Raw genomic sequence first — 22,198 nt, 5'->3', positions numbered from 1 at the left:
GTTTTTATTTTTTAGTGTCCTTGGTATCTTCATACACTTGTTAGCGACTTTATTTCTGTTTGTTTTCTCATGTTTTATGGTTCTCTTGGTTTTATGGTTTTCACATTGAAAATCATACCTGTATTTCATAGTTTACTGAATTTGTTGGTGGACACTTGTTTTTTAACCAGTGCCAAAATAAACCCCCCATTTATATTCAGTTTTGTATAGTTTTATCTCTTTCTGTGAACTAGATGCCTAAAAGTAGATTAAGTGATAAATTTATGTTTGTCTCATAAAAAATTTTTCCAATTGATGCTCCTTGTAATCATGTATGAAATTACCTATTTTCCTTGCCAATACTAGCTATGACCAGATTTTTAAAAAGTTTTATCAACCACATAGCCAAAAGACAAACTTTTTATAATTTGTATTTTCTTATACTCTGAATTTTAAAATGAGACAGGGTTTTTTCCATGCATTCTTCAGCTAGAAAGAACAAGTCTGAGAGCTCATTGTGTTAGAATGACAGGGCCTTTATTTATGTGCGTGAGCATTTGGCATCTCGGTGGATAAGTAAAACACAGTATGTGAAGCCTAGCATGATTCTTGTCGTAGTGGTGGCTAATAAGTCTCTCATATTTCATCCTTTATTTCTGCCTCCTTCCCGTGATAGTCTCTCTTTTTGGGTCGGATGTATCCTTCTAGGTTCCCTTAGGTGGTTCCGCTGACGTCAGAATGAAGGATCTCTCAGTGAGTTTAGGGACCAGAACGTTGGACAGCATAGTTTATTGTGATCCAAAATAAAATCTTAATAACAAAAACAACCAGTAGAGTGAAATCTTGCTCTTTATATTTTGATAACATGTTATAAATTTTCACAGGTTGTCTTAGGAGAAATATTTCTCTGAGGCTCTTGAGAATGGTTTGTAGAAAATTTTGGGGTTAGCAGGCTGACTGCAGAGCTAGGCAAGTTATGAAACTGTTGGATCTAGCTTGGGACTTTCAGAAATGGCTAGATATCCCCAAATTGATCTATATATGCAGTGCAGTCAGAATCATGATTTCACCAGGTATTTGAATGAAAGTCAACAGCTGATTCTAAGATTTGTGTGAAAATACAAAGGAAACAAAGCCATTTAAAATTTTTATTTTTTTTTAACAAAGTCATTTTAAAAAAGACCCACGTTAGAGGATGCATATTACCCCCTGCCTTCAAGATGTACTATACAAATATGAGAGGCCTTCAAAAAAGTTCATGAGAAAATTGCATTACCTTTTAATTCCATTTTTCTGTGAAGACGGTGGAACCTCCCTTGTTTAATAATCAACACAGTATAGTATTGATGAAACGGGTAGACTTATAGATTAGTGGAAAGACTAAAGAGTTCAGAAATAGGTGCATATTTACATTATCTGGCAATGTTCAACAAAGGTATGAAGCCAGTTTAATGGAATATTCAACAAGTGATGCTAAAAGAACTAGATAGTCCAGCAAAGTAAGAACCTAGACTCATAATTGTATGCAAGATTTAACTCTGAATGTATCATAGACTTCGATGTGGATCCTAATATAAAAATCATAAAACCTAGAGGAAACATAGAATATTCTATGATTTTGGATTAAGGAAAGGTCTCTTAGTTACCACACCAGAAACAATTTATAAAAGAAAAAACGATAAATTAGGTTTCATCAAAATATGAAATGTATGCTCTTCAAAAGATATACTTAAGAAAAGGAAAAGGCAAATTAAATTATAGCCTGGGAGAAAATATTTACAAAATTAAACTGATGAAAGTTTATATATTCAAAATGTGTAAAAATCTTTCAAAACTGAATCTTTTTTTTCTTTTTTTAAACCGAATCTTAAGAAAACACCTCTATCGCTTCTCGGCCATTTGGCTAAGATTAAGTGTAGTGAAGAAAACACCTCAATGAAATATTTTTAAAAATTTTACTATTTAGCTCACCAAAAAAGAAAATGCTTAGTATCTGTCATCATTAGGGAATGAGATACGACTGCACTTCGATTGGAATGGCTAAAATTAAAAAGAAGAAGAAGAAGAAAGAATCCCTTTAGTCCTGGAAGTGCCGCTGATGACTATGTCATCTTCAGGTCCAGGAGCAGTGATGTCCTGGACTTCCTATGAGAGTGGATTTCAAAGGCCTTGTCCTTGAGTTAATCTGATTTGAATCACGGGTATTAAGCTTAGGGTGATAGTTGTATTGATTTTAATAGTGAGGTTTGACCATTTACAGAATAGAACAAGGCAGCCTGGCTTCTGGTGAATGACTTTGACAGAGCTTGGGAACTATGGGACTTACCCCTTAATAATTCTTTCTGTTAGTTTAAATTTTGGACAGAATTTATCTGCTTTAAGCTAATGCTATGAAGAGTGACCGTTAGATGATCATTGGATCTGCTCTTCATTTCAATAGGTTTAAAATGGGTACTTGTTCTCTGTTTGTTGCAGGTACTCCATCTTCTAAGCCAGCAGTATTAGCCAATGGTGATCATGAAATAGAAGGGAATGACACTACAGGTGAGTACAGGATTCTGCAAACGTGTGTGTAAAATACCTTGATCAGCTCATTTGAAGAGAATTCTTGGGGGAAGCACATGACTTATCAAGGGTTCTGGTGTGTTATTTTCCTTGGATACATTTAAATCAAGGGCTTCTGTCCATAAAATCTCCCACAAAGGAAAGAGAAGAGTCAATTTCCTTTGATAATACTGAAGTCTTTCTCGTAGTTACACCACACAACGGCAAGAGCAATGTCAAATGCTCCTTCCAGATATAGAATAGCCGTCATCGAAGTAGGTCACCCTGAAGGCCTGTGTCCACTGCGTTTCAAGGCAGGTCTCTTGCCTGAATGCACACTGTCCCTGGTTTGTTTTACGAGGCTTACTGGTAGGAAACCTATGTGTTATAAATTAAAAGTTCTCCACCTTCTATTTTGCCCACAGTTTCTGTTTTTCCTTTATCTTTCTCATAACAGTTGCTTATGAACTGTATCTGTAACTTCACTCCTAGCCCATTACTTAAAAAATATATTCATTGCCATCCAGTTGACCGCTAACTCATGACTACCCTACTAAGTATCAGAAGAGAACTGGGCTCCCTCGGCTTTTCTGGAGAGTGCCAGACTGTCTTCTAAAGCTGCTCTGGCTGAGCTTCCATATCCAGCCTTTGGGTTAACAGCTGAAGGTGTTCGTTGTTTGGCACCACCCGGGTTGCTGAAGTTCTTGTGGGTTCCCACCACTTAACAAGCGCCATCCCTGCACCATAGCATCCTTTCAGTGGGCACACTTCTGGAAGCAGTAGCAGGAATCTAGTGTGTACTCTGGGGACTCTTTTCTTAGGTAGTCGATGTGAGTCATGTGCTAACGACATCAGACTGCTGTGACATTCTTATAAATAACTGCACTTAATTTGCAGTTGTGGTCAGGCTGATACTGTTGACCCAATTGAGTTGCCTTCTTATGATCAAGCAGATTGTGCCCTTAAATTGGGGCTTAACATTTGATTCACCTTATAGCAAAGTCAGTAAGAAACAAATGGTTTCTGTGGTCCTCTTCCTGTGCATAGATCTCAGCCTTAAGCCCCACAGCATCTCTCGGTTGCCCAGGCTTCCAAACAGTTTTCTGTTGGCAGTAGCAATTCCAGGATTTACTCTTTGTTCTGTGGCCATAGGAAAGGCCACATGTTTCTGATTTATTAAGGGCAGATCCTATTTATGGTAAAAGGTAATTTTGCCCAGTGATTACCTTCCAATTTTGTAAACTGAAATTTTGGTATTTCTTTGATAATCTTATTTTGAATGTAATATTGACATTTTCTGTGCTTGCCTTGAAAGCAAATGTCTACATAGGTAGTTTAAAGAAAACATTTATACAAATATATCCGTGATTAAAGGAGAAGAAACTATTAAAACAAGTTTTTAAAAATAAGTAATTTCCATTTTCTGTAACCAAGAGTCAGTGCCAGGAGAAGCAAAGACTGAGGCGGGGTAGGAGGGTTGAGTTGACGAACCAGTTGTAAAAGGGATGTCACTTTCATCCAGGAAGGAAAGAACGTTCAAAACTAGAGTAGATTTTTTTTTCTCCAGCTGTCAAGTCTGATCACAGATGATGAGTCTTAAACTCTATGTAGCAGTTGCTCCCCACTGTCAATTCTTTATAGTGGGGGGAAAAATAAAAAGACAAGGAAACCATGCAGCTTGGCTTTTACTGTCTCAAAATTTTCATTCCCTGGAGACTAAAAAGAATCCAGCTGCTTATGAACTGCCCGCGCAGTGACATTGCAAGAGCAGGTCTTGCTTCTCTTAGACGCCCATCTTCCCTGCAGTAGAATATGGTTTATGCAAACAGGTAGGTGTTTGGATTTTGACCTCTTGACTATATTGCTTTACTGAAAATGTGCATGTTTCCCTGGAGGGAAGTGGGAGTAAGGAGTCTCGGAGTGTATGCTTTATGAGCACGTTGTGACTTCATCCTAATTTGGGTGTCACTAATGAGCATCGAGCTCACTGCCATTGTGAAAATTCTGCTTTCTGTTCCCTTCAGAACTTTTATCTGGAGTGCTGAGAGCAGACCAGCTCCATTGTGAGCATATTAAAGGGTTTATGAGCATCTTGCTATGTTGAACTTGCTGTTTACTAACGACCTGTGCTTTTCTGCCCTTTCCTCCCCCTTCCTACTTCTTCCTCCCTTCTTGTTTTTCTCCTCCCAGAAGCCTAGCGTGTCTCTTCACACTGGGGCTGCTGCAACACCAGACCAGCGATCTTTCTTAAGCATCGCTGTACTTCTAAAACCTTCAACATTTTGCAGAGCTTTGCTTTTCCTTCCTGGACCAGTTAGAAGAAGCTGAGGGTAGTTCTTCGGGCCTCTTTCTCCTGACGCTGCACAAACACCTTCCTTTTGCGCTCTGCTGCAGGGCTTGTTGGAACCTCCTTTCCCTTTGTGAGCACAAAGTACAAGATGCATTCTTAATTTTGGTATTTTTATAAAAGGCATCTAATATCATCTGTTTTTAAGACTCATGCTATCATTTACTCCAACCTCATTTTTCTTTTCTTTGATTTAAACATTTTCAGTTGGCCTTTTCCATTTGGTTTTGAAATCTTCACCATTAATCATGGTGTGGCAATACCAAATGAGAACATGTGCTTCCATAAAGGGGCTGAGTCCACCAGAACTGCAGTGACCCAGTGACACCCCTCCCCCCCCATCCTCTCCCTGCTCTTTCCCTCTGTGAGCTTGCTTTTGGGGAGGTTAGCACAGGGTCGGAATCACTCCATAGCCATGAGTTTTAATCTTTCAGAAGGGAACCCTGGGTGGTGCAGTTGCTACAGCACTTGGCGACATGTCGGAAAGGTTTGAGCTCCCCAGCAGTTGTTTCGGAGATGTGGCAATCTGCCTCCATAAAGATCTCAGCCTTGAAAGCACGGTCCTGGCAGGGCGACCCTGTCCTGTGAGTTGGAGTCAGTGGCAGTGGTTTGGCTTGGGATTCTTTCAGGCTACCTAAATTTCAAAGCTCCACTTACTAAAATCTGGAGAACATTAGCTACTTTTAAAGCTTTTTAATTTAGGGTAGCTCTGATTAAACCTTGAAAAATATTTATCCCAATTAAGTCATCTCTTATAATTTGCAGTTGAGCCAAATTGGTTTTATTATGAAATTATCATCTATTTACTTAAGCTTAGATGTCCCCTAATAATTTAATAGTCTTATTACTCTTCTGTATGGAACTTTATAACTAACCTCATCTTTTAACATAATCATGAACTATTAAAAATAAGAACTCAGAAGTTAAAATGGAACTTGTTATACTTGAATTGTGTATTGTCAGAAAAGTGAGATCTTCATACAGATAGAAAATAATTTTCATGTAGCACCACCAGAATGAAATTAAGTTGCAAACTAATTAAGACCACACCTTTTTATCTGCTGAGATGATTATGTGATTGGACTCAAACTATGTTCAAGAATAGTGTTTCTTTGAACTCTGCAGGTGCCAGTGGGATTCCCAGATCACACAAAAACATGCGTATTCAATCCTTACCTGTGGGCATTAGTGTTTATATTCAGACATTCTGATATTCCTCATGCTCTGGTTGTTTCTTGTTTTTTTTCCTCTATTTTTCAAACTAATAGCTAAAAATCCCAGGACCACTTGGGATAAGTACTGTGGAACTTTTATAATGCAAAGCTTTGATCTCAGTTCCAGAAATAGAATCTGAAACATGGACCATGTTATGAAATCATTGAAGAATTTTGGTTTAATATATGGAATAATGTGAAGTACTCATTTTAATTTTCTATTCTCTTACGGATTGTGGAGGTTTTTATAACCCCCAAGCTACTGAAGTGATAAAGTGGCACCATGTTCTGAGCAAGGTTTTGTACATTTAGACCCTCGGTTAGATACAAAAGCCACTTTGGGATGATAAAATCAAAATATCATAACCATTTTAACAAGTCTGAAAATTCCTCTTATATAGGGAATTTAGGGGATGGTTTCTTGGCTAAGAATTTGGCTGAGTTCTGGACCAAAGTATACTTAGAGGGAGAGAGGCACAGTTGTCAAGTATGAAAAATCTAACCTCTGAGAGTACACCTTAAAATAAAACACAACTCTTTCCCTTTAGTGTGCAGTTGTTTAATAAGTTGTTACCATTGTTTTTGGCGGGAAGCTTTAAAAAACTAGTAGCTCCAACTTCAAAATTGTGTTTGAAATGATTCCTCTCGTCTCAGTAATTGTTCTAACTGCCAGGCGGGTGGAGGAAGCTGAGGTGAGCTGTCCTAATGGAGTAGTTGAAGGCACACACACACACACTTCATCATTGATTTTGATTTCGTCCATTTTTAAGTTCCTTTCCATTGTTTCTTTTTGTTTGAAATGTGTTTTTTATACAAACATGTTTTCTATTTGAATTCAGGAATTGTTAGAAATTTGGTATATGTTACTAGCTTCATCTTTTTACACTAGATATTCTAACTGGAAAGAAATCACCTCGGTGTCTCACATATCCTGTCACAGAGGCCGCAAGTCCCATAATGTCACGCTGTGCTGCCGCGGTGACCACACTCAATGGCTCAGTCTCACTTGAGGGAGCCAGCCTGGTCACTGTGGCTCTGGTCAAATGTGATGTTTCTCTTATGTGCTCTTGCGCACGCTCTCTCTCTTTCTCTCTGCCCCTGTTGAAGATGTGTAGAACTTTGTTTTTTAAATAGCTTTTTAAACTTTGTTCATACACCTACCTAATTTGTATTTTTTGTGACTTTAGATTCCAGCAGTATGTATATGTGGACATTTTAATGTGATAATTGTGCTAAATAAATTGCACTAATAAACATCTTACACTAACACCTTACAGACTGGATTTTCGTTGGGGGGGGGCGGGTGTGTGTGTGGGGGGTGGGGTGGCGAGGCGGGTGTCTTGATTGTTGTAATATAGTGTGACCATGACACACGTTTGGTAATGGAAGACTCTTGAGGTCTGAGATCTCAGCCTACCGAAGCACCTAATCCCACATATAATAATTCCATAAGTGTAAGGCTTTTAAAACTTTTTGCCAAACGATTTTTTTTTTTTGGACTTTTGAGAGTCATCTCCCTTGGGTATGGCACCTGTAAGAGTCAAAAAGCTGCGCCGACTCTCTGAAGCAAGAGCATCTGGTGGCAAAGACAGTTGGTGTAGTAACAATAAGGCGTTTACCTCGCTGTGTCTACTTCACTTATGTGCAATGCAGTCCAGTTAAAATGAAGGTGTTCGTAACCTTCCTAAAGTTCCTTCTGAGTCATCAAATAAGATTTGCTCTAAGGACATTTTCATTGTGACTTTATTGCTTGATAATCCTGTGTGCTGGATCTGGGAAGGATTTAACAACATGCACAATTCCCCAGCTGTTCTGAGTGTTTCCTTGCAATAGATAGGTTGTTGCAAATGTGGTGAATTGACTGAATTAAGACATTGAAACAGTTCTCTTCCTAAAGTAATTTGCATGGCTGAAAGAATTTTTTTCACTTGGCAGATAATCTTTTCGATAAGTAAGGTCAGTATAATATTCTTAGGTTTCCTTCTATACAGAGAACTTAATAATTTATTGCTCTTGGTTTGAAGCACACTAATTTAAATATCATAAAGAATTATTCACAATTCTTCCTCCCTTTCGCAAATCCAACCCATTACCATTGACTAAATGCTGAGTCATAGAAACTATCAGAGTAGAAATGTGCCCCCCTCCAACCTCCTACTCACCCCCCACCAGGGTTTCCGAGGCTGTCATTTTTGGAAGCTCCCTGAGGACATAATGTTTAAGGACTTGGCTGTTAACCAATAGGTTGGCAGCTTGAACCTCAGCTTCTCTGAGGGAGAAAGATGGCCAGTCTGCTTCCGTACAAATGTACCACCTTGAAAACCATGCTGGGCTCCATAGGGTTGGTATGAGTTGAAAGTGACTAGTTGGCAATGTATTTAATCTCTTAGGAAGCAGACTTCTTTCTCCTACAGAGCAATTGCTGGGTTTGAACTACCAACCTTTTAGTTAGCAGCTGAGCATTTAACTACCGACATGCTAACAGGGCTTCTACCTTTCTCATGGCCTTTAGAATGAGAGGTTGTGGTGATTCAGACAATTGATGGGTTGTAGTCGTTTTTTATTCTTGATGAGAGCCTTAGCCTGACTGATTACATTGGGTTCTTCCTCCTTGTTGACCTGATCATTTTAGTGTGCCGGGAAGGCTAGACAGTGTTCTACGCCAACAGATTAGCAAACATTGAGCATTCAATTCATTCTTAAGCCAAATATAAAACCAGATTACCCTCAATTTTATATCAGTGCTGTTCCCATTACAGTGAAGGCTTAATAAGACTTTACCACAAATTATGGAATAATCTTCTGGAGATAAATTGCTGTTATTTTTAGTCTTTAGGGGCAAGGCACAGTGTAATACATGCTTCACAAGTGACAGTGTTACTGGCTGTTTCCGTTGTGATAACTATCCTGAATATGGCAATCCAGCAGAGAAATAGTCAAACTACTGTGTTTGGATGCCGTGTGACTACAGAAGGTATCCAAGATGCTTCTCTACTGTCTCATTTCACATCAGGTAGGCCACAGAGGATTTAGCATTAGAAACATTTTAAAGCACTGAAAAGTAAATCTGTTGTATGTTAGAGGTGCTGAACAGCTATTTCAACCGTATCCATTCTTTGGTATTAAAGTTCATAAACAAAAAACTGAACAAGACCTCACATTGTGGTGTTCTTAAATACAGATACAGTGAGATGTCCTTTATAGATACATACAGTGAGGATACATCCTTCATTTATTTCCTTCTCCAAAACCTAGAAGCAAAGCTGTGGTCCTAGTCTTTCGTTTTCCAGATATAAGTTGTATATTGGAAACTACGTCCGTAAAACCCCAATGCCTTTAAAGTTGTTCTTTACAGCTTTTTTAGTTCATGATTTTTGATGAAAATATAGATCTGCTCCCTAGAAAACCCATATTATATATACCCATGAATACAATATATTACACTAGAGTACTTAGAACTTTGTTGAAACCAATTCATGGGCTGTAATAAAAAATAACAAAAACCGGTCATCTGAGCAAAGTATTTAATTATACTCAGCCATTTGGTTTCAGTTTCTATCGAAAATTTTGTATCAAGTGGCACTGTGGGTTAGTTAGGCTTTGGACTGATAACTGCAAATGCACCCAGCCATTCCAGGGGAGAAGAATGAAGTTATCTGCTCCATTATGGATTTACAGTCTTGGAAGTCCTATATAGGGTCATTATGAGTTAGTTTTGACCTAGTGTTCTTTGAGTGAGTCCATAATTCTGATACATATTTTTAAACATACTTTGTTTATTCACTTCTCATTATGGAATGAACCAAATTAATGTTCTAGATATAGAATATTTTCTTTCTTTAACCTATTTATAATACCATAAGTAGCCAGATAGTCTCCTTATGAAAATTAAAATATTATAGATAGAACCATACCCTACTAGAGACATGTGTTAGTCTGGGTAGATTAGAGAAACAAATCCATAGAAACATGCGTATAAGAAAGAGGTTTATATACAAAAGCAGTTGAATATTGAGAAAGATCCCAGTCCAGTCCAGATCAAGTCCATGTGTCTGATACCAGTCTCTGAAGCCCTCTTCAGATTCATGAAACACATGCAGTGAGCGCTGAATGCAGGAAGATCACAGGCCAGTAGGTGGGAGGTCAGTGGTGGTAGAAGCATCTCAGTGCTACCAGGGGTCTCTCTGGGTCTCCTCCAGTTACCAGGGCTGCATCAGGGTAGAGGTCCATGTGACTTCTCCTCAGGGATGTCTCGCAGGAAGTAAGCAGAGAGGAAGTGTCTCGCTCCAAGGAGGAAAATACAGGAGTTCCTAGAATTCTCAGGAGAAGGCCATGCCCACACAGAGGCCTCATTGGTTATATCTTGATTGACAAGCCAGACTCCACCCCTTCTCTCATAATCCTCTCAAGGCCCAAATTGACACCAAATTATGTAAGTACCACAAGACCAAAATAATTTTACAGAACTGCTAAACATTCACAGATACTGTAAATACTCTTGTGTTTTCAGTGGTTCTAGACTTGAACAGATTTTTATTCTGTCTGACATATCTCACTAATACTATAGTTAACTCATTTTACACAGCATATTAGAGTTTACAAAGTTCTTTTAAATACCTAAAATATTATCAAGGGAGCTTCCAAATGTTCATGAAAAATTTCCATTCTCTTTCAATTCTGTTTTCCCATGAACTTTCGAAGCCCCCTTGTTCAGTTAGGTTAAGTTTATAATAGAGCTGGAAATTGAACGGGCTTGACAAGAAAGCCCATGCTCCTTGTGCCACAGTATGCCATGTCATAGTCTTATCTTAAGTGCTAACCAAACCCCAGAAAGGCAGTTGGAAGCAGTGAACCCCAAAGGCCTTTACTTTTTAGGGGGTAAATCCAAGCTGAAAGCAAGCACTTTGCATGTAAGTCATCTATTTTAGGAAAGGACCGCAAAGAATAAAGGTAGGAAGAGCTCAAAGATAAAAAGTTGAAGACATAATCCAGTTAAAGTATTATTAATCTAGTCACTGCTGTGGACTAGAGGGACTTAATCCTAGGGGACCTTTTGAAGAACTATATCTCAGAGTAACTCACTTGAGTTATAGAACTAATGCGGTTGTTGTTAGTTGCTGTTTTATCTATTATGTCAGCCAGTTGGGTAGCATTTATTCACCATTTGCCATCCAGATCTCATTGGGTTAACACTTGTACTTCTTAGTTTGTGCTTGCAAGGACAGTCTGCTTCCTGTAGATGTCTCACTTCTGCCTTATGAGAAGATGCCAGGCAGAAAACAGACGAGGTGAGTTGGACTTACAGCGTCCCTACAGGACGGATGTAGAACTTCCCTGTAGGGTTTTCTATTTCCTGACTGTAATTGATAGAGATCACCAAATCTTTTCTGGTAGACTCTAACTGACAACTTTGTTAGTTAACAGACCTTTGTGCTATCAGGGCACCTTTTAGCAGAATCCAGCATCATCAAATCAAACCTACCAGCAGCTGCTTGCTGCAGTCATACTTGAAATAAAGGATGAAATACAGGAGCATGAAGTGGCAACATAAGAGATGCTCAATACAAAGTTAATTCAAACAGAATTGTCAACATAGACTTATCTGCTTTGTTTTACTATAGAGGATGAGATACATTGACTTTATCAAGGGAAATTGGAAGAAACTCCTTATATCATGGAACTAATTTCTAAGTAATGGTTAGAAACTGTAGACATAGTCACATACATTAATTTGGGAAATTCCTATCCTAATGCTTTCTTCTTGAGTTTGCTTCGTTGGTTTCCAATATTTTAGGATTTGTACATATTATCTAGGTAATGTAATTAGTTGGTATATAATTGTTCATAGTATTCCTTTATAACCCTAGTTATATATACATCCCTAGTTTTATATATATATATATATATATATATATCCCTCTTTTATTTCTGAATATATTCATCGGCGTCTTCTGCTTTTTCCTGATCAGTATACTAAAAGTTTGCCAATTTTGTTGATCACTTCCTCCTTGATGCCTACCTCAGAGAACCAACTTTTATACTTTTGTTGAGTTTTCTCGGCTCTGCTCTATTGATTTTCACTCTTTTTAATCATCAATTTATTGGGGGCTTATACAACTCATCACAATCCACACATACATCCATTGTGTCAAGCACTTTTGTACATTTGTTTCCTTCATTCTCAAAACATTTGCTTTCTACTTGAGCCCTTGTTATCAGCTCCTCATTTTCCCTTCCCTCCCGGCTCCCCCCTTCCTCATGAACCCTTGATAATTTATAAATTATTATTATTTTGTCATATCTTACACCGTCCGACGTCTCCCTTCACCCATTTCTCCTCTGTCTGTCCCCCAGGGAGGAGCTTATATGTAGATGCTTGTAATCTGTTCCCTCTTTCTCCCTCACCTTCCCTCCACCCTCCCGTTTATTTTCATTCTTAAATTGTATTATTTCCTTCCTTCAGTTTGCTTTGGGTTTTTTTTTTTTTTGCTCCCACCCCACCTCCCACTTGTTTGTGGGAGTGAAAGATTATGTTACTGATTTTAGATCTTTCATTTTTAATATACTAGAGAGCTTTACAAAGTCCATGGGAAAATGGAATTAAAAAGTAATGAAATTTGCCCACGAATTTTTTGAAGTCCCTTTGTAGGCATATATGGATATAAATTTCCTTTTAAGCAGGGTATTAGCCACGTCTCTTGCATTTTGGGTATGTTCTGTTTTTGTTTTCATTTACCTCAGGGTATTTGCTAGTTCTTGTGGTTTCTCCTCCAACCCAGTGGCTATTCAGAAGTGAATTCCTTCCTCGTGACTGATTTCTAATTTCATTCTCGTATGGCTGGAGAACATGCTTGCATGATTTCAGTTCTTTTGCATTTGTGGAGGTTTGTTTTTTGGCATAACGTAGGCTGTGTCCTGAACAACGCCTCACGTGGCCTTCAAAGAATGTTGGAGGACTCTCCGACAGGGTCTGTCATTCAGCCCGTCAGCTTCCCTGTTGCTATTCAGTCTAGTTGTGCTATTCGTTATAAAAAGCTGTGAGTATTGACGTCTCCAGGATTGTTGGGAGTTGTCTGTTTCTCCCTTTGCTTGTCTGGTTTTTGTTTTTTTTTGCTTTTTGCTTCATGTATTTTGAGGCTTATGTCAGTACTTAAAGGGGGGATCTGAATAATATGATTAACTTTCACAAGCTTTTTACATTATTCAAAGATTAATTCCTTGTGAAAACTGGTGTTGAACAGAAGGATTACACACAAATGATCGCTACAACTATGAACTTCCAGAAGCTTCTAAAGCAGCAGTGAATTAATAAAATAAGTCACTAACCATTGTGTGCACCACAGACCTTTGGAATTAAAGTAGCGCCGTGTGTGTTAACTGCTTTGCGGGTTTATTATAGTTTGTCTACAGCAATAGGTCTCAACCTTCTTAATGCTGCAACCCTTACATACAGTTCCTCATGTTGTGGTAACCTCCCATTATTTTCATTGCCACTTCATCACTGTCATTTTGCTACTGTGATGAATCGGGCGACCCTGTGAAAGGGTTGTTCGACCCCCAAGTTGAGAACCGCTGGTCTAGAGGCAAAGAGAATTGCACAGATAAGCAAACACTATAATCTAAGGCTTGATTATTTAAATGTGAAACAGAATTATAAGGAACATTTTGTAAGAACAAGTGTAATATTGGTTAAATTCCATGCGGAGGTTGGATGAGAACTAAGAAAATCTGAAATTTTAATAATTGAATGCCAAAAGATGTTTTTTAGACCGAGAACACTCAGTTTATAGATCTTAGAAATTCATGTGTCTTATGGCTTCCCATGTACTAATTGAGGGGTGGGGACTAGATCAGTGGAATTTGTTCATAAGTAATGGTATATGCAGTTATCTTGGCGGTATATTAAATATGTATATTCTGAGACTTTACCTTAGACTTGGAGAACAACTTTCTGACTCCAGGAGTTGATATACCTATTTTTAAAGGCTTCCCTAAGTAATTTGATTATCAATCAGGTTTGGGAACTCTAGCACTAAGTGATCAAGCTCTTTTCACACTTTCAGATATTTGCTGTGTATCCTCACCTTTAGATAACATCAGTGAAGGAAAACCAAACAAACTTGCTGCCATCGAGTTGATTCTGATCATAGCAGCCCTATAGGATAGGGTAGAACTGCCTCTGGGTTTCTGAGACTGTCACTCTTTATGGGAATAGAAAGACTCCTCTTTCTCCCTCGGGGCAGCTGGTGGTTTCAAACTGCTGACCTTGTGGTTAGCAAGCAGCCCAGTGTGTAACCCACTACACCACCAGGGTTCATTTATCAGTGAACCAGGCATACAAAAATAAGCTCATTAGGGTGTCTTGGACTGACTTTTGAGATCGTGAGCTATTTAATACCTTTGGGACCACTTAAACTTACATGGATCTTCCAAATGGATTAACAGATCTAGGGTAAAGAACAAACAAGTGATCTTAGAAACTTGTGCTACTGTACCGTCAGGAAAGATTTACTTGTCAATTGCCTTATTACACAGAGGAGCCTTTCTCCTACCATATAGACGTCTCAGTTTTCTTGACTACCTCCCCTTCTTTTTAAAAAAAGTGTCTACCCCAATCATCTACAATCATCCACAGTCTTATGGACTTAAATAACATTTGTATTTTCATGATCCCAAATTGACATCTCTAGTTTAGGCCTGCCTCACAAACTCTGGAGTCATCCATCTGACTACTGGAAATCTCTGTTTGGATGTAGAGCTGACATTGTCAAATATGAGATGCCCTAAACTCAAATCCAAGGCGACCTGGTGGTATAATGGGCCACACCTTGGGCTGCTAACCACAAAATCAGCAGTTCAAAACCACTAGTAACTCTGAGGGAGAAAGCCAAGACTTTCAGTACATGTAAAGAATAACAGCCTTGTTTATAAACCCACAGGGCCAGTTCTACCCTGTCCTAGAGTCACTTGGCAGTGAAGTTTTGTTTTTTGTTTTTTTCCCCAGAGACCCAAATTCAAAAGAGCCCTGGTGGCATAGTGGGTTATACACAAAGTCATCAGTTCAATTCCACCAGTTGCTCCTAGGGTGAAAGATGAAGCTTTCTGCTTCTATAACTATTACAGACTCAGAAGCCCAAAGAACCAGTGCCACTCTGTTTCGTAGGGTTTCTTTGAGTCAAAATCGACTTGATGCCAGTGGGTTTTGGTTATTTTAAACCCAACACCTATAGGCTTTGTGGTGGGGCTATGTGTCACTGTGAGGGAGAAAAATAAAATTTGTCTCTTCCCATAGAGATGTATAGAGTTACTGTGAATGAGCCCTGATGGTATAGTGCAGGCGTCCTCAAACTACGGCCCACCTTGGAGCAGCTGGTGGATTCAAACTGCCAACCCTGTGACTAGCTGCAGCCCAGCAAGTAACCACTATGCCACCAGGGCTCCTATAGCGTTAGGACAGTGTCTGCTGTATAGTAGGTGCTCAATAGCTATTTACTGAATGAACAACTTCTAACAAAACTAAGGTAAGTGCTCTGAAGGAAAGCAATGTGGCTTTAAAAAGGAGTCTGTTCCAGGTTGGCCTATTTGTGCTAAGATGGAAAGTAATTAGGAAAGGGGTGTGGTGGAGTGGGAGGGTGCCCGATAGAAGCAGAGAGAAGAGCTCGGTGGAAGGAAGAAGCAGATTTTCTCTGACAGTGGAAAGGGGTTTGCTTATACCATCACCTTTTTCCTGGATCTTTCTCAAACATCAGAACCGTTGTCCATAGAACCCTCCAGTCATCTGTAGCCCAGACACTCGTCTCCTCTCTTCTTCCTTAGATAGGCGAAAAGGCAAAGCCCCCGAGTATGTGCCTTTTAACTCTTTTGCACTGTGGTTGATCCCCTAGCTCTCCCCAATTTCTTTAGTTTAAGTTTGCAATGGTTTTCCATTTTCCTCTTTACCCAGCATGGTTGCATGCTTAAAGTATTGTCACCATGGTGGTTTAGGGGGGTGTTTTATTTATTTATTTTAAATTCGTTGTCCTTTACACATTGGGCTACAATCCGCATAGTTGGCAGTTCAAAACCACCAGCAGCTCCTCAGGTGAAAGATTGGGCTTTCTACTCCCATAAACAGTTACAGCCTTGGTAACCTACAGGGGGTTCACAGTGAGTCAGCATTGACTCGATGGCAGTGAGTTTTCAATTTTTGATTTATTGAAAAAAACGACAAATTTTTACTTAGACAATGATCGTCAAGTTTAGTGTTGAAAAAAACAAGAGGTCACTGTGGTATTTTGCTAGTAAATAGAAAGATGATCTGACGTACATATTTGTATGTGAAGAAGCTACTTGAGCAGCTTGGCTAGGCTGCTTGCTTTCTCTTCAGCAGGGTTTTCCTCTGAGTAGGTGGGCCTTGTGTGTACGTCAGGCCTGGCGTGGGAAAAGAAAGTTAAGAGCAGACCAGCAGTACCTTTTGTCAGGCTTCTGGGAATAACTTCTTGAGTGATTTGTTTCCATTCGAGAAAGCTGTGGAACGGGCAGGCTACCTCTACCAACTATTTTATTAGTTTGGTCTCTTAAGGTGAGTTATTTGCCATCTTTAAGTCTGAGATTCCTCCTCCCTAGTTATTTTATTAACTAGTCGTGGAATCATTGCTTAGCTTTGAAGGACAGAAAGTGTTCTCACTGCCCTGTAACCTAGTTGAAGTGCTGAACACAAATGTCTGATGAAACTGGGGTGATGATTACTGTCTGCATAGAAAGCCCTCATAGGTCCGAACCACTATTTGTTTCTGCCAATAAATGATTCTCTGTTTGGCCTCAGCTGCTTTTCCTACGTAAACGGCTGTATCACAGCGTTTTAATTGGGTGTAACTGGAGCGTGTCTGCTCATTGTGTCTTTGGAGATGCTCTCTTTCTAGAGGACAGAACTGAAGGTGACTTTCAAAGGTGAATTACTAGGCCGACTGAAAGAAGAGCTTTTGTTTTGTTTCTTGTGAGAAAATTAACTCAGGAGTTTCAGCAATTTCAAATGGAATGAGAAGACGCAAGCTGTGAAAATTGTCAGTTTAGCTGTTGATGGTAGGGCCTTAGAAGCCTTCTTCAACGAGTTCTACTTTCAGGTTAATAGGAATCAGTATTTCTGGTCTTTAGTTTTTCTGTATAAAATAAAGAAATATGCTGCTGCTAGTGCTTCTGTTGCTGATGACAAATCCAGTATGTTCTATCTTGCACTTGGTAGATTTTGAACTGGAGATTAAAATGGGCCTCTTGATTTATTTTGGGGAGAGGGGGGGTTAAACAAGTCTCATATCCCCCTACCCCATTTTTCCCATACTGTGTGCTTTTAAGCCATCTTTCTCATTGTTCTAAATGTCCTCTCAGATTTTTAATTTGTCAAATCTATATTAGGATAATCGGGAACAGAAGTCACACAGCAATCTGAACAGGGCAAGTGTAGCATAAAGAACTCTGACAAGGCAATTAACTGCTACGGGGTACAGACTTGTAAAAGAAGACAGGAGTGACAGGTCTAGGCAAAAGCCTCTACTCCTAGAGCTGAGGCAGAGTACACAAGCAAGGAGCACATTTGGAAAAAGCTTCGTCTCCCCCTGATGCTGGCTTTGTATCTCAGAGAAGGTCTCTACTAGATGGTGAAGATGTTTGCCAAGTTGCTACAGGCCAATCTTGGCAAATAGGAAGGTAGCTAGCCACGGGGCTTCTTCTGAGGCACTAGGAAGCCAGATTGGAATTCTGGTGGCCCATGCCCGGGAAGAGAGCAATGGGAGCCACTAACAGAACCCATCGCGAGGCGCCTCACAGGAGTTAGAAGATGGAAAAGCACTCTCGAACTAGGAAGAGAACCATTTTCTTAACATTTTGCCAGCTGGCAAAGGAGAAATATTTATGGACTTCAGTGCCATTATCATAAGCATTTTTACCTAACAAGCTCCAGCTTGCTTTCCTATGAATGAAGACGTTCTCATTCTTTCCCCACAGTGAGGAGATACTCTGCCCCTATAGTCATTGTATTCTTCACAGGCTGCATTAATCATTTTTCATATTTCAGTCCCACTGAAGATTCTGCTACCAAAAGGAGTAATTTTAAAGTTAATCCCCACAACTTAAAAATAATGGGAAAATGAGAAAAATTGTTAACATATGCAACTAAGCACAAATTATCACTAAGAGAATATGTGCAAAGCTACCATGGTGGTCAATTTTATAATCAGACACGAGGGGGGAGTTTATATTTATAACTTCTTTTTTCATTTGCCCATTATTCCCTTGCCGGAATCTCGGTTTAGTGGAAGTTCTTTACTTGGTGGAATGACCCAAACGTTATTTCCTCAGTGGTGTGGCCCTGTTTTGGTTGCAGTAGTAGGGCATGGAAGTAGTAGTAACAGGTGCTTAAGCAAATACTCAGGGTTCCAAACATAATCTTCCCTGTTCCTTGTGTAGTAACAACCCAAGATCCCAAACTGGCTTAACCATTCCAGCTGTTGTAGAATAACCGCCTTTTCTGCCTCTTGATTCAGTGGCATTAGGTGTCCCAGCTAACCAAGTAGTAGTCTCATCTGATTCAATTGACCCTTTGTTGTATATGTCAATAGATGTTTACTTTCCTTGGCGACGAAGACCTCTAAGCGAGCAAAAATCAAATCTGTTAGGAATGGACGCAGAAATTCTGTGAATGGGTTAATGGGTATCGTAATGAGGTGAGTCCCACTTCGACTCCTTTGCTCTTGGGGATACAACACCATATCATGGTCTGTATGATTTAGAGCATGTTCTGGATCCTCTGAGACTGAACCCCACCCTTTCAGAATGTTGTCTCCCAACTGAAGCTGCAACTGAATCTTCGAAAGTGATTCTGCTTTTCAATTAGGCAAACCAGTTCTGGGTGAATGGGTGAGATAAGACCAGCTTATTCCATGGGCACGAACCAGCTTCCGCAGTTCTTTGCTATGAGTTTATTTCCTTAAAAAGATACAGTGCGGCATGGAATGTCATGATGGTGGATCAGGCCTTTGGTGGGTCCATAGATGATGGTGCTGGCAGAGGCATTTTAGACTGAGAAGGAAGTCTGTTTTCAGAATTTATGTCTTTTCTAATGACAAATCTGTGCCCTTCAATCCCTAATCTCACTACCGTCATGGAAGAAGTCTAATGTGACCAACTTGCCACCAACTGACTGGCTAGTCCCCCTGGGGAATGACACCTGTATTGGTGTGTTATTTCTTAGCAGACACCAGTATTAGCAGATTACGCACTGGTCCTCCTTGTGAAGGGGGATGTCTGTTGCTGAGATGATGCTTAGCCTATATTTGTGCCACCGTGGCCACATTTTCATAGGTACATTGAGCAACCACTGTGGTGACTGAGGGAGAAGCTGACTGATACCCAGAGTGTAGTATGTTATTTTGCTAACCGCTTATTAAAAGCCTCTTCTACAGTAAAAACTCTTTAGTGGCTAGTTAAAGGAACACTAATATCTTCATGATCTGAGAGTTCTGTCCATATACCTTCTCCCCTGATTTCCTTGTCATCGTGTCTTTCCAAGTTTCTACCTAGTCAGCAAAACCTTGTGTAACTGTTCGCGAATTGTTGTAAATCTGTGCTTATGGTCATCTTTTACCTCAGACTCGAGGGGAAAATTAAGTGTCGCTTACAATTCCTTTCCCTGGGGAGATTTTCTTTCATGAACACTGTCGACTACAAGCATTACCTCTGAGCAGGCCTGAAGTATTGTGATCATACACTTCCAGTTGGTAACAGCACATTGTGAAGTCCCATAATTAGACATTAGGTTTCCACAAGACCCAATAAGCAAGCCTGAAGCTATTTCTCAAAATGATAATAGTTGTTGGCAGAAGCACAAATAAATTTTCCAGATCATAATAATAATCTAGGCTCTGAGTCTCTTATTAGAGAGGCCCAACATCCCCATTTGTCATGGGCACCTTAAATTTCATTGGTTCTGCTGGCTTATCAGGCCTAAGTGGCACCCTCTTTTGTATTGCAACTTGAAATTGCTGCAGCCTTCTCATTTTGGTCCCTAGTCTAATGTTTCTGTAGATGACTTATGAAGTACACTTTAATGTGGTATACGTTGCTTCCAAAATTAAAAAGACCTACCTAGACTTCTGCTTCTTTTTTCACTATTGGTGATACAAGTTGCAGCAACTTATTATTTACCTTGGAAGGCGGGGGATATATATACATATATATACATTTATATTTAAATCATTTTATTGGGGCCTCTTACAGCTCTTAGAACATTCCACACATCAACTGTATCAAACATATTTGTACATATATTGCCATCATCATTTCCAGAAATTTTTTTATTAATCATTTTCTTGGGGGGGCTCTTATAAATCTTATGACAATCCGTCATTCCGTTGTCTTTTTTTTTTTTTTTAACATTTTATTAGGGGCTCATACAACTGTTATCGCAATCCATACACACATCAATTGTGTAAAGCGCATTTGTACATCACATTTGTACATCATTCTCAAAACATTTTCTCTCCACTTAAACCCCTGACATTAGGTCCTCATTTTTCCCCTCCCCATTCCGTTGTCTTAGGCACACTTGTACATATGTTGCCATCAACATTTCCAAAACATTTTCTTTCTACTTGAGCCCTTGGCATCAGCTCCTCTTTTTTCCCCCTCCCTCTCCTCCCACCTTCCCACCCTCGTGAATCCTTGATCAATTATATATTATTTTTGTTATTTCATGTCTTAGACTGCCCGTTGTCTCCCTTCACCCATGTTTCTGTTATTCGCCTCCCGGGGGTGGGCTGTATATCTAACCTTATGATGGTTTTCCCCTTTCTCCCCCTTTCCCCTTACCCCCCCACCCCCCACTCTCATGATATCGCTACTCCCACTATTGTTCCTGACGGCTTTATCTTTCCAAGGAAAATCGTAACATGCTTCAGATCACTGAATCCCTAGATAATTCATTAATTATCCTGAATTTTTGTGTTTATCTTCCACCCTCTACTTTGCACAAGTCTTACTAAAATATATAAAGTGTTTGATACTTCTTGCTCATTGGACAGAATTAATGTAAATATAGTGAGCCCGTATATTATTTTTTCTAGTGTCAAAACATATCAGGAGAATTCACGTCACTTCAAGGGAAGACTAGTATACTGGGGCTCTCGCAGGTGAAAGTAGGTACTCCTAGTGATCCTTACAAATTGTTATGGAGAAAAGGGCATTAGTCATATCACCGTAGCATACTGAGTGCTTGAAACCAGAAGCGGTTTCATCTGGGCCATCAGATGCACTTGGATGTATTACCTAATTAGGTTTACAGTAGTCCCATCATTTCCACAATTACCCACTTTTTGTATAAGCCAGCTGGTGTGTCAAATGAGGGTGTTGACAGTACTGCTACTCCTGCTTCTTTAAGCTTTGTGTGGCGACACAAATCTCCCCAGTTTCCTAGGGGTATGTTATTCTGTCTGGCTTAGTCTTAGTAGGAAAGACAAGTTCCAGGGACTTCCACTTAGCCCTTCTTACCATAATGACCCTCAGCCTTTGGCTGGGAAAGCCAATGTGGGGATTTTGTCCATTGCCATGGTATGTGATCTCAGTGAATCTTTCAGGATCTGATGAAATAACAAGGTAAATCCACGAAACAAATAGGTTTATTGTGAGTTAGACTTGATCCAAGTACTATTATCTGAACACCAAGGGCCCTCACTTTGACTGGTAGGCCAGGCCACACTGACATTTTGGGTCTTAGGAATCAGTAACTTCTAAAAGGTCTGAGCATTTCTTTTTTTTTCTTTTTAATCATTTTACTGGGGGCTCTTACAATTCTTATCACAATCCTTACATACATCTATTGTGTCAAGCACATTTGTACATTTCTTGCCATCATCATTCTCAAAACATTTGCTTTCTACTTGAGCCCTTGGTTGATAACAGTTCCTCATTATTTCTCCTCTCTCCCCTTGATAATTATTTATAAATTATTATTATTTTGTCATGTCTCACACTGTCCGACGTCTCCCTTCACCCACTTTTCTATTGTCTGTTCCCCCTTTCTACCCCACCTTCCCTCCACCCTCCCGGAATTACCACTCTCACCACTGGTCCTGAAGGGATCATC

General features: G+C 39.6%; 1 protein-coding gene across 1 annotated transcript in view; it reads left to right on the top strand.

Moving 5' to 3' along the window:
- MAP4 (microtubule associated protein 4) overlaps window positions 1-22,198 on the top strand; it is a 140,787-nt gene that overhangs the window by 32,860 nt on the left and 85,729 nt on the right. The window contains exon 3 of the mRNA XM_045297704.1: window positions 2,455-2,523. Coding sequence (XP_045153639.1) covers window positions 2,455-2,523 — 69 coding nt within the window. The remainder of the gene's footprint in view (window positions 1-2,454; window positions 2,524-22,198) is intronic.

This window comes from Echinops telfairi, unplaced genomic scaffold (assembly GCF_000313985.2).
Source record: "Echinops telfairi isolate 266 unplaced genomic scaffold, ASM31398v2 ScPeMD7_7420;HRSCAF=8458, whole genome shotgun sequence".
Lineage (NCBI taxonomy): Eukaryota > Metazoa > Chordata > Mammalia > Afrosoricida > Tenrecidae > Echinops > Echinops telfairi.
The sequence above is the reverse complement of the archived record's forward strand: the minus strand, read 5'-3'. Positions and strand labels throughout refer to the sequence as shown.